Genomic DNA, 17,815 nt, shown 5'->3' with positions numbered 1-17,815 from the left:
AGATGTCTGTTAGGTCCATCTGTTCTAATGTGTTGTTCAGTGCCTCTGGGTCTTTACTTATTTTCTGTCTGGTTGATCTGTCCTTAAGAGTGAGTGGAGTGTTGAAGTCTCCTAGAATGAATGCATTGCATTCTATTTCCCCTTTTAATTCTGTTAGTATTTGTTTCACATATGTAGGTGCTCCTGTGTTGCGAGCATAGATATTTATAATGGTTATATCCTCTTGTTGAACTGACCCTTTATCATTATGTAACTTCCTTCTTTGTCTCTTGTAACTTTCTTTGTTTTGAAGTCTACTTTGTCTGATATAAGTACTGCAACTCCTGCTTTTTTCTCTCTATTAGTTGCATGAAATATCTTTTTCCATCCCTTGACTTTTAGTGTGTGTATGTATTTGGGTTTGAAGTGAGTCTCTTGTAGGCAGCATATAGATGGGTTTTGTTTTTTTATCCATTCAGTGACTCTATGTCTTTTGATTGGTGCATTCAGTCCATTTACATTTAGGGTGATTGTCAATAGGTATGTACTTATTGCCATTGCAGACTTTAGATTCGTGGTTGCTAGAAGTTCAAGGTTAACTTCCTTACTATCTATGAGTCTAACTTGACTCACTTAATATGCTATTACAAACACAATATAAAGGTTCTTTTCTTTTTCTCCTTTTTCTTCCTCCTCCATTCTTTATATATTAGGTATCATCTTCTGTAATGTTTGTCTATCCCTTGATTGACTTTGGGGATAGTTAATTTAATTTTGTATTTTTGTAATTAGTTGTTCTACTTTCTTTCCTGTGGTTTTACTACCTCTGGTGCCAGCTATTAAACCCTAGGAACACTTCCATCTATAGCAGCCCCTCCAAAACAGACTGTAGAGATGATTTGTGGGAGGTAAATTCTCTAAGCTTTTGCTTATCTGAAAATTGTTTAATACTCCCTTCAAATTTGAATGATAATCTTGTGGATAAAGTAATCTTGGTTCCAGGCCCTTCTGCTTCATGGCATTAAATACATCATGCCACTCCCTTCTGGCCTGTAAGGTTTCTGCTGAGAAGTCTGATGTTAGCCTGATGGGCTTTCCTTTGTATGTGATCTTATTTCTCTCTCTGGCTGCTTTTAATGGTCTGTCTTTATCCTTGATCTTTGCCATTTTAATTACTATATGTCTTGGTGTTGCCTTCCTTGGGTCCCTTGTGTTGGGAGATCTGTGGATCTCCATGATCTGAGAGACTATCTCCTTTCCCAGACTGGGGAGGTTTTCAGCAATTACCTCCTCAAAGACACTTTCTATCCCTTTTGCTCTCTTCTTCTTCTTCTGGTATCCGTATAATGCGAATATTGTTCCGTTTGGATTGGTCACACAGTTCTCTCAATATTCTTTCATTCCTGGAGATCCTTTTTTCTCTGTGCCTCAGCTTCTTTGTATTCCACTTCTCTGGTTTCTATTTCATTTATCATATTGTCCACTGTATCCAACCTGCTTTTAATACCCTCCATTGTGTTCTTCAATAATTGGATCTCTGATAGGAATTCATTCCTGAGTTTTTGGATATCTTTCTGTACCTCCACTAGCATGTTAATGATTTTTATTTTGAACTCGCTTTCAGGAAGAGTCATGAGGTCCATGTCATTTAAATCTTTCTCGGGAGTTGTATTAATAATTTTACTCTAGACCAGGTTTCTTTGGCGTTTCATGTTTGTATATGGTGCCCTCTAGTGTCCAGAAGCTCTATTCTGGAGTTTCTCAGCTCCTGAAGCAATGTCGGGGGTTCCAGGGAAGCAGTATTGGTTCCTGGGGGTAGGAAAGAGCTGTTTCCTGCTTCTAGGCTGCTATGCCTGTCTCCACTGCCTGAACCAGTGGACCGAGCACACAGGTGTAAGCTTTTGTCCCAGAGCAGCCGGATATGGATCCCTCCTTTCCGCAAGTGGCTGGAATCCCAGTCTCCCCAGGACCTCTGCCTGTCCCAGCTTTCCAACCCCGTAATCACGAGGGTATCATGAAAGCACCATGAAATGGAGGTTTGTACTCCCAGCGCAGATCTCCTGAGTTAGGGATTCAGCAGATAGAGTCACGAGTCCAGCCTGTGTGTTTGCAAGACTTCCTGCTGGAAAGTGAGCCAACCTCACTTGAGCCCACACAGGAAGATGATTGGGGAACACAGTTTGACTGAGGGGAAGGTCAAGGTATCTGCCCTGAGGGACCAGAGAGGGACTGGAGGCCACATGTTGAAATAGCTACCCATTGTTCCCCAGTGAACATACAATGTGTCCTGGCTGTGGTGGACACAGGCGCAGAATGTGACCCTGAGCGCTTCCCTGGGAACCCCACTATCATAGATGGATACAGGGGTAAGGTTATCAGAGTGAAAAAACCCCAATTCCCTTTGGGAATAGGGCATCTATATATACCATGTATATATCTCCTATCCCTAAGTATGTTTTGGGGATTGATATCCTGCAGGGTTTATAGTTGCAGACCACTGCAGGTGAGTTCAGACTGAGAGTACATGTGGTAAAGGAAGTTCTGAGGGGACATGCTAGGCACCCGCCCATAGCTTTGCCTGTGCCTCTATGGGTGACTAATACCAAACAATACAAACTGCCTGGAGGACATAAAGAGACTGGAGAAACACTCCAGGAGCTGAAAAACGTGGGTATTATAAAGCCCACCCATAGTCCTTTCAATTCCCCAGTGTGGCCAGTAAAAAGGACAGATGGCTCTTAGCGTATGACTGTGGATTACAGAGAACTGAATAAGGTCATACCCCCTATGCATGCTGCTGTCCCCTCTATTGCAGGCCTGATGGATACCCTCAGCCATGAACTAGGAACATACCATTATGTGGTAGATCTTGCTAATGCCTTCTTTTCCATTGACATTGAGCAGGAAAGTCAGGAACAGTTTGCCTACACGTGGGAAGGACGGCAATAGACTTTCCCCATCCTTCCACAGGGATACCTCCACCGCCACACCATCTGTCATGGACTTGTAGCCCAGGACTTGGCAGCATGGGAAAAACTGCCAACGGTGCGGCTGTACCATTATATTGATGATGTCGTGCTCACATCCGATTCTCTTTCAGATCTAGAAGGTGCAGCACCTAGACTGCTGCAGCATTTACAGGAGAAAGGATGGGCTGTGAACAGCAGCAAGGTTCAGGCACCTGGTTTGCCTGTCAAATTCTTGGAGGTCGTCTGGTTGAGTAAGACCAAAGTTATACCAGAAGCAGTTATAGACAAAGTCCAGGCCTTTCCTACCCCCACAACTATAACATTGCTACAGGAGTTTCTGGGTCTTCTAGGCTACTGGAGAGTGTTTATACTGCATTTGGCACAAATTCTGAAGCCCTTATACTGGTTGGTACGAAAGGGCATCAGGTGGGACTGGGATGAGACATGTGCATCTGCCTTTACTACAGCAAAACGGGCAGTCAAGGCTGTGCAGGCCTTGAGTGTGATAGACCCATCAAGGCCCTGTGAGCTGTACATTCATGTGACTGAAGATGGTTATGGCAGGGGTTTCCGGCAGTGGCTTGAACGAACTCGCCAACCCGTTGGATTCTGGTCACAACTCTGGAAAGGGGCAGAGGTACGATACATTTTGACAGAAAAACAACTGGCTTCCGTTTATCATGCCTTGCTGGCTACAGAACCCATCACTGGAATGGCCCCAATAAAGGTGATAACCACCTATTCCATCTGGGGTGGGTATGAGACTGGATGCAAAAGCCAAGGAGTGGTGTGGCACAAACAGCCACACTAGCCAAGTGGGGTGCTTATCTACAGCAGCATAGTGCCCTCTCTAGTAGTCCCGTGAGTGAAGAACTCCAATGCTTGTTGGGGCCGGTGACATATAGTAGTGAAAAGGAGAAAGAACTTGCTTTTGAACCTTTAGTAGCAGAGAGTCCCTATTGGGAGAGAAGAGCCCCTATACCCGAAGATGCATAGTACACAGATGGCTCCAGCCGTGGGCAGCCCCCAAAATGGAGGGCCATAGCTTTCCATCCTAAGACTGAGACAATATGGATGGAAGATAGTGAGGGGAAGAGCAGCCAGTGGGCAGAGTTGTGGGCTATGTGGCTTGTGATCAGCAAGGAGCCCTCCCCTATAGTTGTTGGCACTGACAGCTGGACTGTCTATCGGGTCTTGACCCTGTGGCTACCAACCTGGTACCATGCCAACTGGCTGGTTGGTCACCAACCCCTTTGGGGGCAAGAATTGTGGCAAGACTTATGGGCCTGTGGTCAGACTAAAATAATTACAGTATACCATGTGACAGGTCATTTGCCACTGGCATCCCCAGGAAATGATGAAGCAGGTAAATTGACCCAGATACGTTGGTTAGAAGGAAAGCCTGCCTCTCATGTAGCCCAATGGCTACATCAGCATTTGTTGCATGCGGGGCAAAAGACAATGTGGGCTACAGCCCATTGGTGGGGCTTGCCTTTAACCTTCAAAGAAGTTAGTAGAGCCCGGCACCCCTCCAGAAGGGACTTACACCAAGTTCCACAGCAACATGGGACAATAGCTAAGGGGCTATACCCCTCGTCAGGTGGCAGATAGACTATATTGGGCCTCTGCCTGTGTCAGAAGGATATTGGTATGCAATGACTTGTGTGGACACAGCTACTGGACTTCTAGTTGCTTTTCCTACCTGTTGTGTAGACCAGCAGATGACCAAAAGAGGCCTGGAGTGTCTCTTTGCTACCTATGGCCAACCACAGGTAATTGAGAGTGATCAGAGCACCCATTTTACTGAACATACACTGCAAGAATGGGTGCAACAGCTGAGAATGAAATGGAAGTTTCATGTGCCATACAATCCTACCGCTGCAGGCATAATAGAGAGGCACAATGGCTTGTTAAAATCCGGACTAAAGTCAGATACAAATAGTCTGTAAGTGTGGTCAGTCCACTTATGGACCGTGCTATGGCATTTAAACGAGACACCAAAAGGGAGCCCTGAGCCCCGTAGACATGTTAACATATATGGCTGCCTCCTCCATTCAACTGCAAGTACAAACCAAGGAAGAATCACTGAAGCCGAGGTTCGGCCACCAGAATAACATCTTGCTGGCAGCACCAACTGCACTGAACCCTGGAGACTCCATTGAGTGGACGTGGCCTTGGACCTTTTGACACATGGACCAATGATATCTGGCTCTCCTGGCACCTTGCGGACAGGAAGCTGGCCTCCTGTGTATTCCTGGAATAACAGCAGAGTGGCCGCCAAAGATCACAGTAGTATATCCTGAACCGCCATAAGGTAGGAGCATCTTACAGGGAAGTTTTGTTTTATCATTATGGCCAGTGCATGCACCTCCAGTAGCACTATATATAGACCCTTCAGTAACCCCCATGGGGAAAGGAGTAAAGGTATGGTATACTAGACCTGGACAGGACCCCCTTCCTGCTACAGTCCTATCACAGGACCACTCTCTGGCATGCATCCTACCTGATGGACAAGATTTGCCTATGTTAGTGGCATTAAAATATATGTCTTAGAGCCCCTAAAGTCTTTGTGGATTCCGAACTTCCTCTGGCTTGAGGTTTATTATAATTTTTGTTATTAGTAGTCTTCTCTGGCTTGAGGATTATTATAATTTTTATTATCTCTAAGTTGTTGTTATCCTCTGTTGCTGTTGTGGAATCTGGTTATAGTGCTCCAGCTTTCTTGCACAGGGACCATTGTGGAAGACTGAAAGCATGTAGACTGTAAGGCGAGAATCCTTGAGGGGTGGAGTGTGGGGAAGTTGGGCTTACTATGGCCAGGATCCTCACTGAACTTAAACCACCTGATGATGTAACTGGCCTGTTGTTAGGCTACCCTTCCACACCTTTAGGCAATAAGCCATTATTGTGCTATATATAGAGAGCTCAGTCCAGTGCTCTGCAAGGAGGCAAAGATGCTAGTGCTCGACCTACCAACAGTAGAACAAGCTGAGTAATAAACCTTTCACCCCAAAGAACATTCTGCTGTCAATTTCTTTGGTCACATTGAATACATAAAGAACTTGCCAGGGGCTGAAACCCATTGGCAGGACACTATTGTATGACAGGAAGAAGTAAATCACCACTCTATTCTAAACCTGTCAAAGAAAACAAAAAATTCTGAAGTCCCACTTAATGTGTCATTTAAATGCTTGCCAATTACTCATATGATATGATTACCTCCCACATAAATATGACTTCTTTCTAGTGTGTAGAAAAGTGATTATCTTCCATGACATGTCCATCTGATTTGATGGATTTACTTTCCTTTAAACTACATGTGTATATAATACTTACAGTGCCAAGGTCAATGATGAAGCAGTCACCCTTGTTGAAACTGTCCCAGCTCAGGGGCACTTCTGTGGCCCTGACCACTCTCCGACCCTTCACATGCAGGAGTCTCTTGGCAGTCAGGTCATTTGTGAGAACATGATTTAGTCCAGATGCCACACCTCCAGACTGAACAGTGGGAGGGGGACAGAAAAGAAAACAAAACACATGAGGCTTCTATGTAGACATGGCAAGTGCAAAAAACCACAGGTGTTTGTGCCAAAACCACCTGTCAGGACAAGATAAAATAGCCACCTGAGTGCATGTGAAAAATTAAATGTGCAGAAGAGAATTCCTTGGCAAATCAACAAGTTTTCATTTTCTACATTTTCAGGTTCTTTTTCCTTGCTATTTAAGCGTTCAGTGTAATATTGCAAATATTTACTGAGAGCCTTCAGACAATAAACCTGCTACTTACAAGCAAGAAGCCATAGCTTGGTCCTTTGGGAGCTCATGACTCTCAGTCTTTGAGTGAGAAGGCAGACGAGGATTTCAGGGAGAAAGGTGACGGGGAGGTTGGAGAAGAGACTTAACAAATCCAGATGAGAAGCGCCCAGAGAACTAGGCACCCTCACACTCCACTAACATGGCGTTAGGACAGAGAGCTGAGTGCTGCTGGTTATGGGTTGCTCCTATTTATGGTCCATGCAGCTACATTTAAAAAATCAACTGTCTTTATTTATTTGGCAAAAAGAGTTTGCTAAACATGGCAGTATTTATACTCTAAATTTGGTCGCACATCCCCAACCAAACAAAACCAAACAAAATAAAATAAAACAGAACTGCATTCAATTAAATGCCAAAGAAAAAATATCAACTATATCAAGTACATCTTCTTGAATTATTTGAAATCAGCTTTTACCATTTCAGTTTTTTTCCTAATTAAATGTTAGAAACAATAATCTTTACTTATTGCCACAATTAATTATGAGGTATGTTCATAATAAAGATGCAGTGCAAACAAATCTGTAATTTACTGTTCCAAGGTCTCCCATGATAAATGATAAAAAATTAGTAGTCTAAGAAACCTCTAAAATTACCTAACTTTCAAGTTTATTATATAAACAGACAATAAATAAAAGAAAGAAGGTAAATTGCAAGTATAATCATTAGCACATTCTTTAAACTTCCATTGACTTTAAATTCTCACCATTTTCTAGGAAAAGACCCTCATGAACAAAAAGGCTTTGTTCAGGACACTTATAACCACAAATTTTAAGGAATATATAACAATTCCCTAGTCCATAATTTTACAAAGATTGCCATATTTCTTGACTGAACAAATAAGTATTATATAATAAAAAATACAAGTTTTCATCTATACATTATTGCTCTTGCCCATTTCACTTTAAAAAAAATAAGTACATTGTGATCTGATAAAAAATAGTATAAGAACTCTGTGATCTGAAAAGAAAGTGACAAAATGTAGAATAGATTTTGACTGAGGATTCATATTTTACATTTAGGCTAATTTCTTAGAAGGAACCATCAAAGTAAAACACATTCTGAATATTAACAGTATTTTAAAAATTAAATTTGTCTTTAATATTTGATGCCCAAAAGGCACAAAGGAAAAATTGTTGTCTGTATTAGACAGTAAGTAGTTCTGTGAATATTGTTTGAATCAACCTTAGAAACTGCCAGCCTCTCTCTACTTTCATACAGTAAAATGAAGACTAACTGGATGATGTCTCAATCAATGGCACTGGAAGTACAGTTTTGCTGACTGACAGATGTCTCATGGGCAATATTTACAACCATGGCCTACGGCTGCATCTTGATTTTGGGAAAGGTGTGATTAACCAGACATTCAATATAAGGAAGCAGTGTTAAGTATAGTCCTCTATAACCCCTCTCTAATCCCCTAAAAAGACCTCAGAGATTAAAAACCTCAAGTCAGTTAAATAACATGAGAAGATGATCTTCAAGTTTCCTAGTTGAACCTTTACACTACATATGGCAACTAAATACGGTTGTTGCTGATTTGGTAAGGGTAGCTTGGCCAAGATTTGCCTATTCTAAATAGACACAATATCCCATTTCCTAGAGTGATCTTAAATAAAAATTTCATCCTGATTTGAGCTATTTATTTATGTTGAGAGCATCATAATATAATGTCACCAGCTTAGGCACTGGGGCTGGATGGCCACCCAGTCACATATGTGGCAGAAATAGGTACATAACCAGGATAATGGCTTTTAGACTTTGGCTTATTAGACTTCGGTAAATTATATAGTCTCTTTAAGCTTTTGTTTACTTATCTCAATAGGGTAATAATGATGGGAACTGCACCACAGGGCTGTAGTCCGGATTAAATGAGATAATATATGTGAGGTGCTTAGCACATTCCTATAAGCATGAAATAAAGTATAGTATAATAGTCTTGGCTATTCCAGGTGGTAAATTACCTTTGCTTCCATATTTCCTTTCAAGTATTGTTGCAACTGCACACTTTGTCATCTGCTCAATGTTACTAATGGTAAGACATTGAATTGATTTTTTTGCTGAAAAATTTGACCTCCATTTACAAACATTCTTTCTAAAAAATGCTGGTTTTTATTTTAAGAATTAGAAGGTAATTATCCAATAACAGTTAAATTACTTTTATCATGTCCACTTTTAATTATGTATCCAGAAGTCTGATTTCAGAAGTCCTGCTAAGAGCCAGAAGGATTAATAAGTCCTACCAAATACATATGTACTACATAGGTATTTTTTTTATTTAATGTAGTCCTCAATCCTTAAACACCTATATGAAGAAGCTGTTATACCCACTGTACATTTGGGGAAACTGAGCACAGAAAGCTTATGCACTTACCCTGAGACAAACAAATCATGTGGCAGAAATAGGTTCATAAACAGGATGATGGCTTCTAATACATGCTTTTTTTCTGTACATGCTTTTAATAACTATGAGACCCAGCTTATTCATAATGTCGGGTTCAGTGATAAAAAGGAAATTTCAGATCATTTGACATAAACTGTAGTAACTCTTATTAATTAAATAAAATGAGAGATAATGGCTTCATATTTAGCACTGTTCATAGCCTAGAGTGAAAGAAGGACTTCAAAAGAGAGAGGAAATCTTTAAATGTTTCATCCTGATTTCAATGGCATTACAAAATATTCAACTAAGGTGATGATCAGCTAAAACTAGAAATAAACCCTGGTACCGCAGTAGACAAATTTAGTATATATCAAGAATTCTAATCTAGCTTTGAGGTTTTAATTCTGCATTAGGCTAATAAGCCTGAGGGTTAGGTGCAGCCCACCTGTTACAGCATGTTTTGTTTTTGAAAAGGGTGGTTTCTGGAATGTTTGTCTGGGGAGGGTATTCCTCACACTTTAACCAAATACTCCTGGGATAATGAGGGTGGTGAAGGAGGCTGGTCTGCAAGGGTCAGGAGAGAATTCCAGAAAAAAGTTATACCCTTTACTGAAGGTTACCTTAAAGGGACAGAACTATTTAACTATTTGTTTTTGTTTTTATTTTCAGAAGTAAAGCCATTTGGTAATTAGTGTTTTAGGCGAATACACAGAAACTGTGCATATATGTGTGTGTGCACCAGTTGCATTTGAGTTCATGAGGTCAAACAACATACATGTTCAACTCAAAGGTTTCATTAGTATAATTCCAAGATCAAACCACTCTATTTGGGAAATGTGTATATAGTTCTTTGTATTAACTGAAGCTATAATTGTTATAAATACTGTTTCAAGATATTCTAGAAAATTGATTTTCCTAAACTGTGGATTATTTGTAGCAAATTTAGACTTAGAACAGCAAAAATGGAAACTGTTAATATCCAAGTTACAAATATTTAATTATTGAAGTAACTTCACACAATTTTAAAGGGCTTTCTCATGATGACCTAATTGAAAGCTCTTAACATTGTTAAAAATTAACCTATGAAATGATACCACCAGAATATTTCACATATTACACCATACATTCCACAAACATTTATTGAGCACCTACTATGTAGTTAGCAGGTATGGAGATACATTTCATGAACAAAACAGATTAAAAACAAAACAAAACACAAAACCCTGCCCTCAGTGAACTTTCATTCTATGAAGACATGAGGTGTGGATGGATAGGAAGAGAAAGGGGGTCATAACAGAATTCGTTTGAAGGAGCTACATACCTTGTATTTAAGACCTCCTTTGAAATAGCCCACAAAATCAGTAGATTCATATCCTTGAAGTTCTCTATTCTGCACTGGTTTGCCACCCAAATAGTCATCCATCTGAACTGTAAAGATGGCAGCTGCTGTACTTTCATCCTGAGTACACTCCTTTCCTGAAATATCAAATGACAGCACCTTGTTTATCAACATGTGATATAAAATATTATTTTGCTGATAACTAAAAGAATTATTTTGTTCTTATTTTCCAATACCTTACATTTTTTTGAAAGAAACAATACTGTCTGAATATACTGAGGAAGATAAAACAATATATTCCAGTAGGACTCAGACTCATTTGATAAAGTCAATAAAATCAAGCCATGAAAACATTTTGCAATTGTTTTAACCTTTTTTAGCATCAAAATTTAAGCTTCTAATATGTTTATATGTTTATATTTGTAGAGCATACGAACATCACAGGCCATATCTAAATAACTTCAGGAAAGCAAGTGGTTTTTAGAATGGGAAAATTAATGTAATTTAACCTTATCCCTGTTTTTGAATCCCAGTGTCCCCACTTCATTATCTTACCAGTGTAAGATAATATTCTTTAAAGGAAAAGGGAGAGTAAAATCACTAGCATTCTAATGTCTATTGAATGTTAGTAAATGTAGTATTAGCCCAGAGTTTTAACACACATACATTTTCACATTTCTAACACTGATATTCTCCAGGCAAGCTTACTGAGGTTGAAATACCAATTCTTAGGAACCAGTATCTCCAGTGTACACAAAGATCAGAGAGAGGACAGTCCTAAGGGGAACTCACATTTTATGAAAAACACTTCAAAGCCCTTATTACATCTCAGCTGTATGAAAATCATAAATTATTCTAGAAATAAGAATAACTAACATTTATGCATTTATATAGTACCCTTGCTATGGGCCATTCTGCTAGTGTTTCACATCGATAACCTCATTTCATATTCAAGCAACTGCAGGAACTACTTTCTACCATGTTACAACAGAGAAAATGCAGGCTTAGGGAGGCCCAGTAACTTTCCTGAGATCAAAATGTTGACCTTTGGTAGAACATGACCCAGAGGCAGGTTTCTGTAATTCTGAAGCACAGGCTTTTAAAAACTACAATACTAGTAGATATATATATTTTTTTTACTAAGACTCCATTAACAGTAAAATTTTGGGGTAATCAGGGTATGTTATTTTATTCCATAGGTAATTGATGCACAGAAGTTTAGAAACTGTAACAATATCACATATATATATACACACACACATACATACATATATATATATATTTATAACAATACCACATATATATATATATATTTTTTCACTTGAAACCCTAGTTGAGAACATTCACCAAAGTTGAAGAAAGAAAATCAGTCAGCTATATTAAAGAAAGAATTGGATTTCTTTACAATTCCTTCTTTACTCTCAAAGGCGACCTGTATAGCGAACTATGTTCTCAGGAAAAAAAAATTCAGTAGCTAGAAGAGTATTTAACATGATAGTAACCTTGAACTTTTTGTGGTCAAAGGAAATTTATTTAATACACCTAAAAAAATGACACATGCAATTTTGCAGACCTAGAGCACTCTGGTATCATTCTTCTGCCCACTTTCCAATCTGTAAATGAGAATATTAACAGTCATACATGTAGATTTGTAGAGATGCTTTAAGAGGAAAACTTAAACCAAGGATAGGTGTTAAGGAAAATGTATTTGTTATAAACATTCTTACTTGTTGTACAAGTAAAAATCCAAGTCTCTGTAGGTAAATGTAAATGGACAGGCATGTAATTAATGAATTGAACCAGAAGTGAATTAAATTATGCTGGCATTTGATGTACTGTGCTAGACCAGAGAATATCAGTATGTATAAACCAGCATCCTTGCCCTAAAGAGGATGAAAGGTCTGAATGAAGCCAATATCAGCGCTTGAATGGAGAAACTATCAGTTGTATTATGATGAAATTCTACCAACTGTTCAGAAACATATGAACTTTCTATATGAATATTATTTATGATTTCATTAATTTTTCCCTCTCCTGAATTTACTCATATCTTTCACATTGTTATGTTGTTTTGTGTTATTTTATATTTGTTTAAATGCTGTAAACTTCCTAAATTGGTTTGGGGTGTGTGATGGTTTTATAAAACATAGATTAAGAGAGAGGTTTAATAACTAGGCTTATTGAGCATCCATTCATGATAAAAACTCTTGCCACATTACAAATGCAAGGGAACACCTTCAATTTGATAAATAGCATCTACAAAAAACAGAGTAGTTATTCCATAAAGGTTTGTTGTGTTCATATATACTTAGGTAAAGTTTAAAACTGGCAAGGAGAAACGGTGAGGGTTGGTCTCTGTGGCATAGGTCCAGGCTGTGACAGGGTAGCTTTATTGTCTAGCCTGGCTCATAGACATGGTGCTCTAAGTAATTACAAGCAGAAGGTAGATGTATTTAAACTAAGTACTGCTGAAATGTTTTTTAGGTACGTCTAATGCAACAACTTTTATGTTATATGCAACAAATTCTTACTTTGTAAATAAAAGAAAAAATTTTTAATGAAATTGAAAAAGATGAAATATGTAAAGGTATTCTGGAAGGACACTGAGGGAGAGATCAGGCAAAGCTGACTCTTCCTCTATTCCCCTATTTTGTCCTGCTTCTTGTTTCCCCTTTTCTCCTCTTACTTGGCCTGTTTCATAAAACTTTTCCATTCCAGTCTAATCTTAGCTTCACTCTCTTTCATCTTCCTTCCAACTGGTTTCCTGTAGTCAAACTTTCTTTTCCCATTAACTTTCAGCTCTCCTTGGAAGTTTCTATCAGTCTGTCTCTTTGATTAGTCTTCATGAATTCATCCGAATTTAGGTCTGAAAGTAGAGTATTTTGGATGAAATCCAGGTTGCTCCAGGGAACCAAAGTAGGAAGAGCTGCTGAACAATTTCATTTAAAGGTCCTGATGACTATTTCATGCCCAGCTTTTCCATGTTCCTCATGATTTACTCTTGGCACAGGACTCCCCCCTCTCCTCCCCTGCCCCCTGCCCAGTTACCCTCATTTTCCTTTTTTCCATCAAGGATTCTCTGCTTCCCCATAACCACATACACTTGTGTCTCTTCCACAGTGCTTATCACATTGTACCTGAGATCACTTATTGTCTTATTGCACCTTTTGAGATTATAAACTTTCAGGGAAGATTCATAAATCATTCATATGCAAAGCCTTACACAATGCTGGGCACATTGAATAATTAGTGAATGAATTAACTTATTAATTAACACACTATTAATTTTAGTTTTAGCAGATCTCTATGGTCATCAGTGTTTCTGCCCAAAGCATTTTCTATTACAATTTTTGAAATTGGTGAGCACTAAACGAATAATTAACAGTTAACCTGAATCTGTAAGCCCTACAAATTACAGTGCTTAAAGAGATGATTTGGATAAGAAGACCTGTAGAATTAAAAAATTGTGTTCAAAGCGCTCTTACAGTCTTCAAAGTCAGACTTAACTGTTGTCCACAGTAAGATATGAAGTTCTTTCAGATTTTAATTCCCCAAAATGATAAATGTGGCATTTCAGCCACTTTTAATTCAAGTTCTGGAAACAAAGACCTAAGTGAGGACATTACTGTTTTATCTGGCAACATTCATTCACAAACTTGGTTATATATTAAAGTTTCAGAGTTTTCTGGCATAAAATATAAATAGACCCCAATCCATTTATTATAATAGGAATAGTGACATAACACAGGGAAGACATAATGTGTTTGAAACTCAACTTCAGCCTCCTCTAGCAAGCACAAAATGTTAATGTCAAATGTTATAACAAAAACAGTCCTTTCTCCCTCTATGTATTTCTCATTTGGAGTGCCTACTCCAGGTGGGTGTTCCCTAGCAACTAGAACATCACTTCTCAATGTTTCCTACCATTTTGCTTCCTAAAATCTTCAAATGTTAGAAATAACAACGATGGCTTTCAGGGACTTTAAAGTGTGTTTTCCCCATAAACTAATGAACAAAACTAAAAGAAACACAAGTCCAGGTTAGGCAAGCCACTTTTAAAAGAAGGCAGTTAGGCTCAAATAAGTGGCACGTTGTTAGATGGGCGCTGGACGGAGAGGGGGAGCTCCTCTCACAGAGAGAGGTTGGACATTCAGGATGTTTACCAGTAAAAGTAGAAGGTGGAAAAAGTAGAACACACAAGGCCCAGTGTCCTGAGAGCCTGGCTCGAGTGCAGCCCAAAATAATTACCACTACCAAAGGAGAGGTTTTGTTCCACACTGTGTCCTTGTTCAAAAAGATAAATAATACATTTAAAAATAATAACTATAAATAAAGCAACTCATCTAAATAAATAAATATGCTATACAGAGCTATTTATACTGACAATATCTGTATTACTTTTTTCCTGCTTCCATCCAACGTTGCCAACATCCTAATAAACAGGAATTTTTGTTAGTCAAACCCGCAAGCAACCAGGTGCAGGCGGAATCCTGATTTAAAGCGACCCCAAACATTAATCGCCGCAAGAAGTAAATACAAGCTGGTGCCCAAGGGCAAAAAACAGAATTAGAATGGGCAAAACACTCATTAGAAAAAAAAAGGTACTTCTTGTCAGCTGCGGCGAATGCCCACAAACTTGTTTGACTTAATCTCCCCGAGAGGGAAACCAGGACTGAACTTGTCGGAAGGTGAGCGGGACTTGGCCAGGCGCGGTGCGCGGAGCAGCCGCCCAGGGAAGGAGTGGGACTAGGGGGCGGGAGCTGAAAAGGGGAGACGCTGGACGAGCCAGCCCCAAAGCACTGGAGATGGACGTGACAAAGGTCAAGGCCACTGGAGTAAGCCCGCTCCCTACTTGGGGGCGCCTTTGCTTGCAGCCGCGTTTGCAGAAGCGAACTCGCCGGGAGAAGGTGGCCAACCCAAACCGAGCTGCCCCGGTGGGGTCGCAGCGGCACGGCGGCGCTGCAGGCCCGCCCAGTTTGCGCCCCCGCCTCTCTCCCGACCCTCTCGCTGCCCGCAAATCTCCACTTCTCTCGGCCTCGCCGCTCCCCGACCTGGGCGCGTCTGGATCTAGCGGCCTGCCGCCCTTACCGAGCCAGAAGTGCAGTCGGTAGATGAAGCCCCGGCTCGCCTTGGCGGTGTGCAGCACCAGGTAGGCATCCCCGACGTAGAAGTCGCCGTGGGCCCTCTCGGGCACCGGCACCAGCTCCAGCTTCTCGATCCTCCAGACCTGCAGTCCCGCCTGCTGGCCCGCCCGGGCGAACTCCGGGTGGTACAGCTCCTGGGCCATGGCTCCGGCGCGCGATGCTCGGCGGAGGAGGCGGGACCTCACGGGCCTCAGAGCAGGACTAGCCCGAGGCCGACTGACGGGACCCGGGTCGCCGCCGACTTTATAGGGTTTGGCCCGCGGGGAGGCGGGGCCCTGAGGCGGGAGGGGCTGAGCACCCCGGCGGGAGTCGCTCGGGAGTGGGCGACCGCTGCCCTGGCGACGCGCTGCGCCCGGGACCGGCCACCTAACGCCCTCGTCTGTGGCTGGAGGGGAATCGGAATCTCAGAAATCTTGAGGCCTGGAGAGAACTTACAGAAACTCCAGGAAACGCTTTCTCCAAGGAAGGACATTTTCCCTGACAACAGATAGAGGGAACTAAAAAAAGTAGGTGGCGCATGGTGGGGCTTTTTTTTTTTTTTAATTGGCTGTCGAGGTAACAAACATCCTAATCAGCAACTCCATCATTTTCGGTGGCCCAGTCTCTTCATTCCTGACGACAAGAGTTTGTGTCTTGATCTTCCCACTTTGAAAGAGGCATGAATAATAGCATGTGGGGTTTCCTGGAAAGGATGAAAACCTGGAGGGCTGACGGTCCTACCCCGGGGACAGAGCTGCGTGAAGCCCAGGGGTTCAGGAGCTGTTGTTAAGCTCTTTGCCACCTGCCTCCTTTGAACCAAGAAAGTTTCTGAAAAAACCCGGAGCCGTCCTCCTGGGGAGTCCTCAGGCAGGGCTGATTGTGGCTATGAAATGCTTAGCTTGCTTGTGAGTAACCTGTTACCTGGATTCAAAAGCTAATTTCCTCATTGTTTTCCCTACAGATTTGGGTTTTGCAGCACTGTAAAGTACATATAGAAGTTTGCTTTTGGTCTTGCAGTCATTTAACTGAATCTGGTATAGGAAAGGGTTTTATTGTTATTGAAAACGCAGATCGCTGGGGGATCTAAAGAGTAAGCAAGCTGATATATATTCATGTACATTTTCTTTCACTGTTTCCTACATTACAAGAGTCCCCAGCAGGTCGCAAATTATGCACAATTCGATTGTTCCCTTAATTTATATTTTTAAATAGGTACTATATGACGACAGTAAAAGCTTCAAAAGTACAAAGGTGTGTAATAAAAAAATATCTTCACTTCACTTGCCACCCAGAGGCAATTAAGTTACTAGTTTCTTGTGTATTTTTCTGGATAGATTTGATATTTTTATCTACAATAATATAGGTGACATAGTTATTTTTTATTTTTTAACAGAAACGATAGCCTAATCTAAAACATATCAATATGTATCAATACACATACTCAGAAAGCTGCCTTTTACTTACTCTATGGTATTCTATCTTATGAAGGTACTATAACTTATTTACTCTGTTTAAGTTCATAGGCATTTAAATTTTGTCTATCTTTTGCTAATACAATGTTGTAAACATTTTTTAACATACTTTATTATGTACATGCATTATTACAACTGTAAATTAAGTTTCAAGAAATATGATTGCAAGAGGGGTTGGAATTAAATGGTTTTGATAATGGTGATGATAATTATGAAACTAAACTAACATTTATTTTTCTTCTGCAATGATGGGCTATAGTACATCAATTCTTGCTTCCATCTCTTAGTTCTGAGACTTTCGGCAATTTAACTAACTACCACCTTAAGCCCCACATCTACAAAATGGGAAAATAATAGTATGCAACATAAAGGTTGTTCCTTGGATTAAATGAGATGACACAAAGGATTTGTGTCTATTACATAGAAAGTGCTCAATCATTATGGGCTATTATGGCGTGATGGTAAGCTTCCTTGTGCTCCTCCAGATCTCTTCTGTACCCTTCTGTATCCTGCAGCCTTCCTTAAGGCCTATCTGCGTGAACTAAAGAACTGGTCTCTGATGCCCACTAGCTTAGGGTGTGGTTGGAAATCAGAGGGAGAAAGGAGAGTAGGATCTGAGTACTTATTTGCTTGGCTTCCCTCCACCAAATGTCACTGTACCTTTAAAGACAAATTACGCAATGTAACTTTTTCTCTCCTTTTTGGGGTCCAGCAGCTGTCCCCTCAAACGCACTATC

The 17,815-nt window shown here is 40.5% G+C and overlaps 1 protein-coding gene across 1 annotated transcript in view; it reads right to left on the bottom strand.

The window, feature by feature from the left end:
- The window catches only part of SCIN (scinderin), an 83,826-nt gene extending 67,961 nt beyond the window's left edge, over positions 1-15,865 (bottom strand). The window contains exons 1-3 of the mRNA XM_036894554.2: positions 15,572-15,865; positions 10,466-10,620; positions 6,285-6,446 (exon numbers count right to left, since the gene is read on the bottom strand). Of these exons, the coding sequence (XP_036750449.2) occupies positions 6,285-6,446; positions 10,466-10,620; positions 15,572-15,770 (516 nt within the window). The 5' untranslated portion in view covers positions 15,771-15,865. The remainder of the gene's footprint in view (positions 1-6,284; positions 6,447-10,465; positions 10,621-15,571) is intronic.
- Positions 15,866-17,815: the final 1,950 nt, after the last annotated feature.

This window comes from Manis pentadactyla, chromosome 7 (assembly GCF_030020395.1).
Source record: "Manis pentadactyla isolate mManPen7 chromosome 7, mManPen7.hap1, whole genome shotgun sequence".
Lineage (NCBI taxonomy): Eukaryota > Metazoa > Chordata > Mammalia > Pholidota > Manidae > Manis > Manis pentadactyla.
Note: the sequence above shows the minus strand (reverse complement) of the source record. Positions and strands in the feature narration are given on the sequence as shown.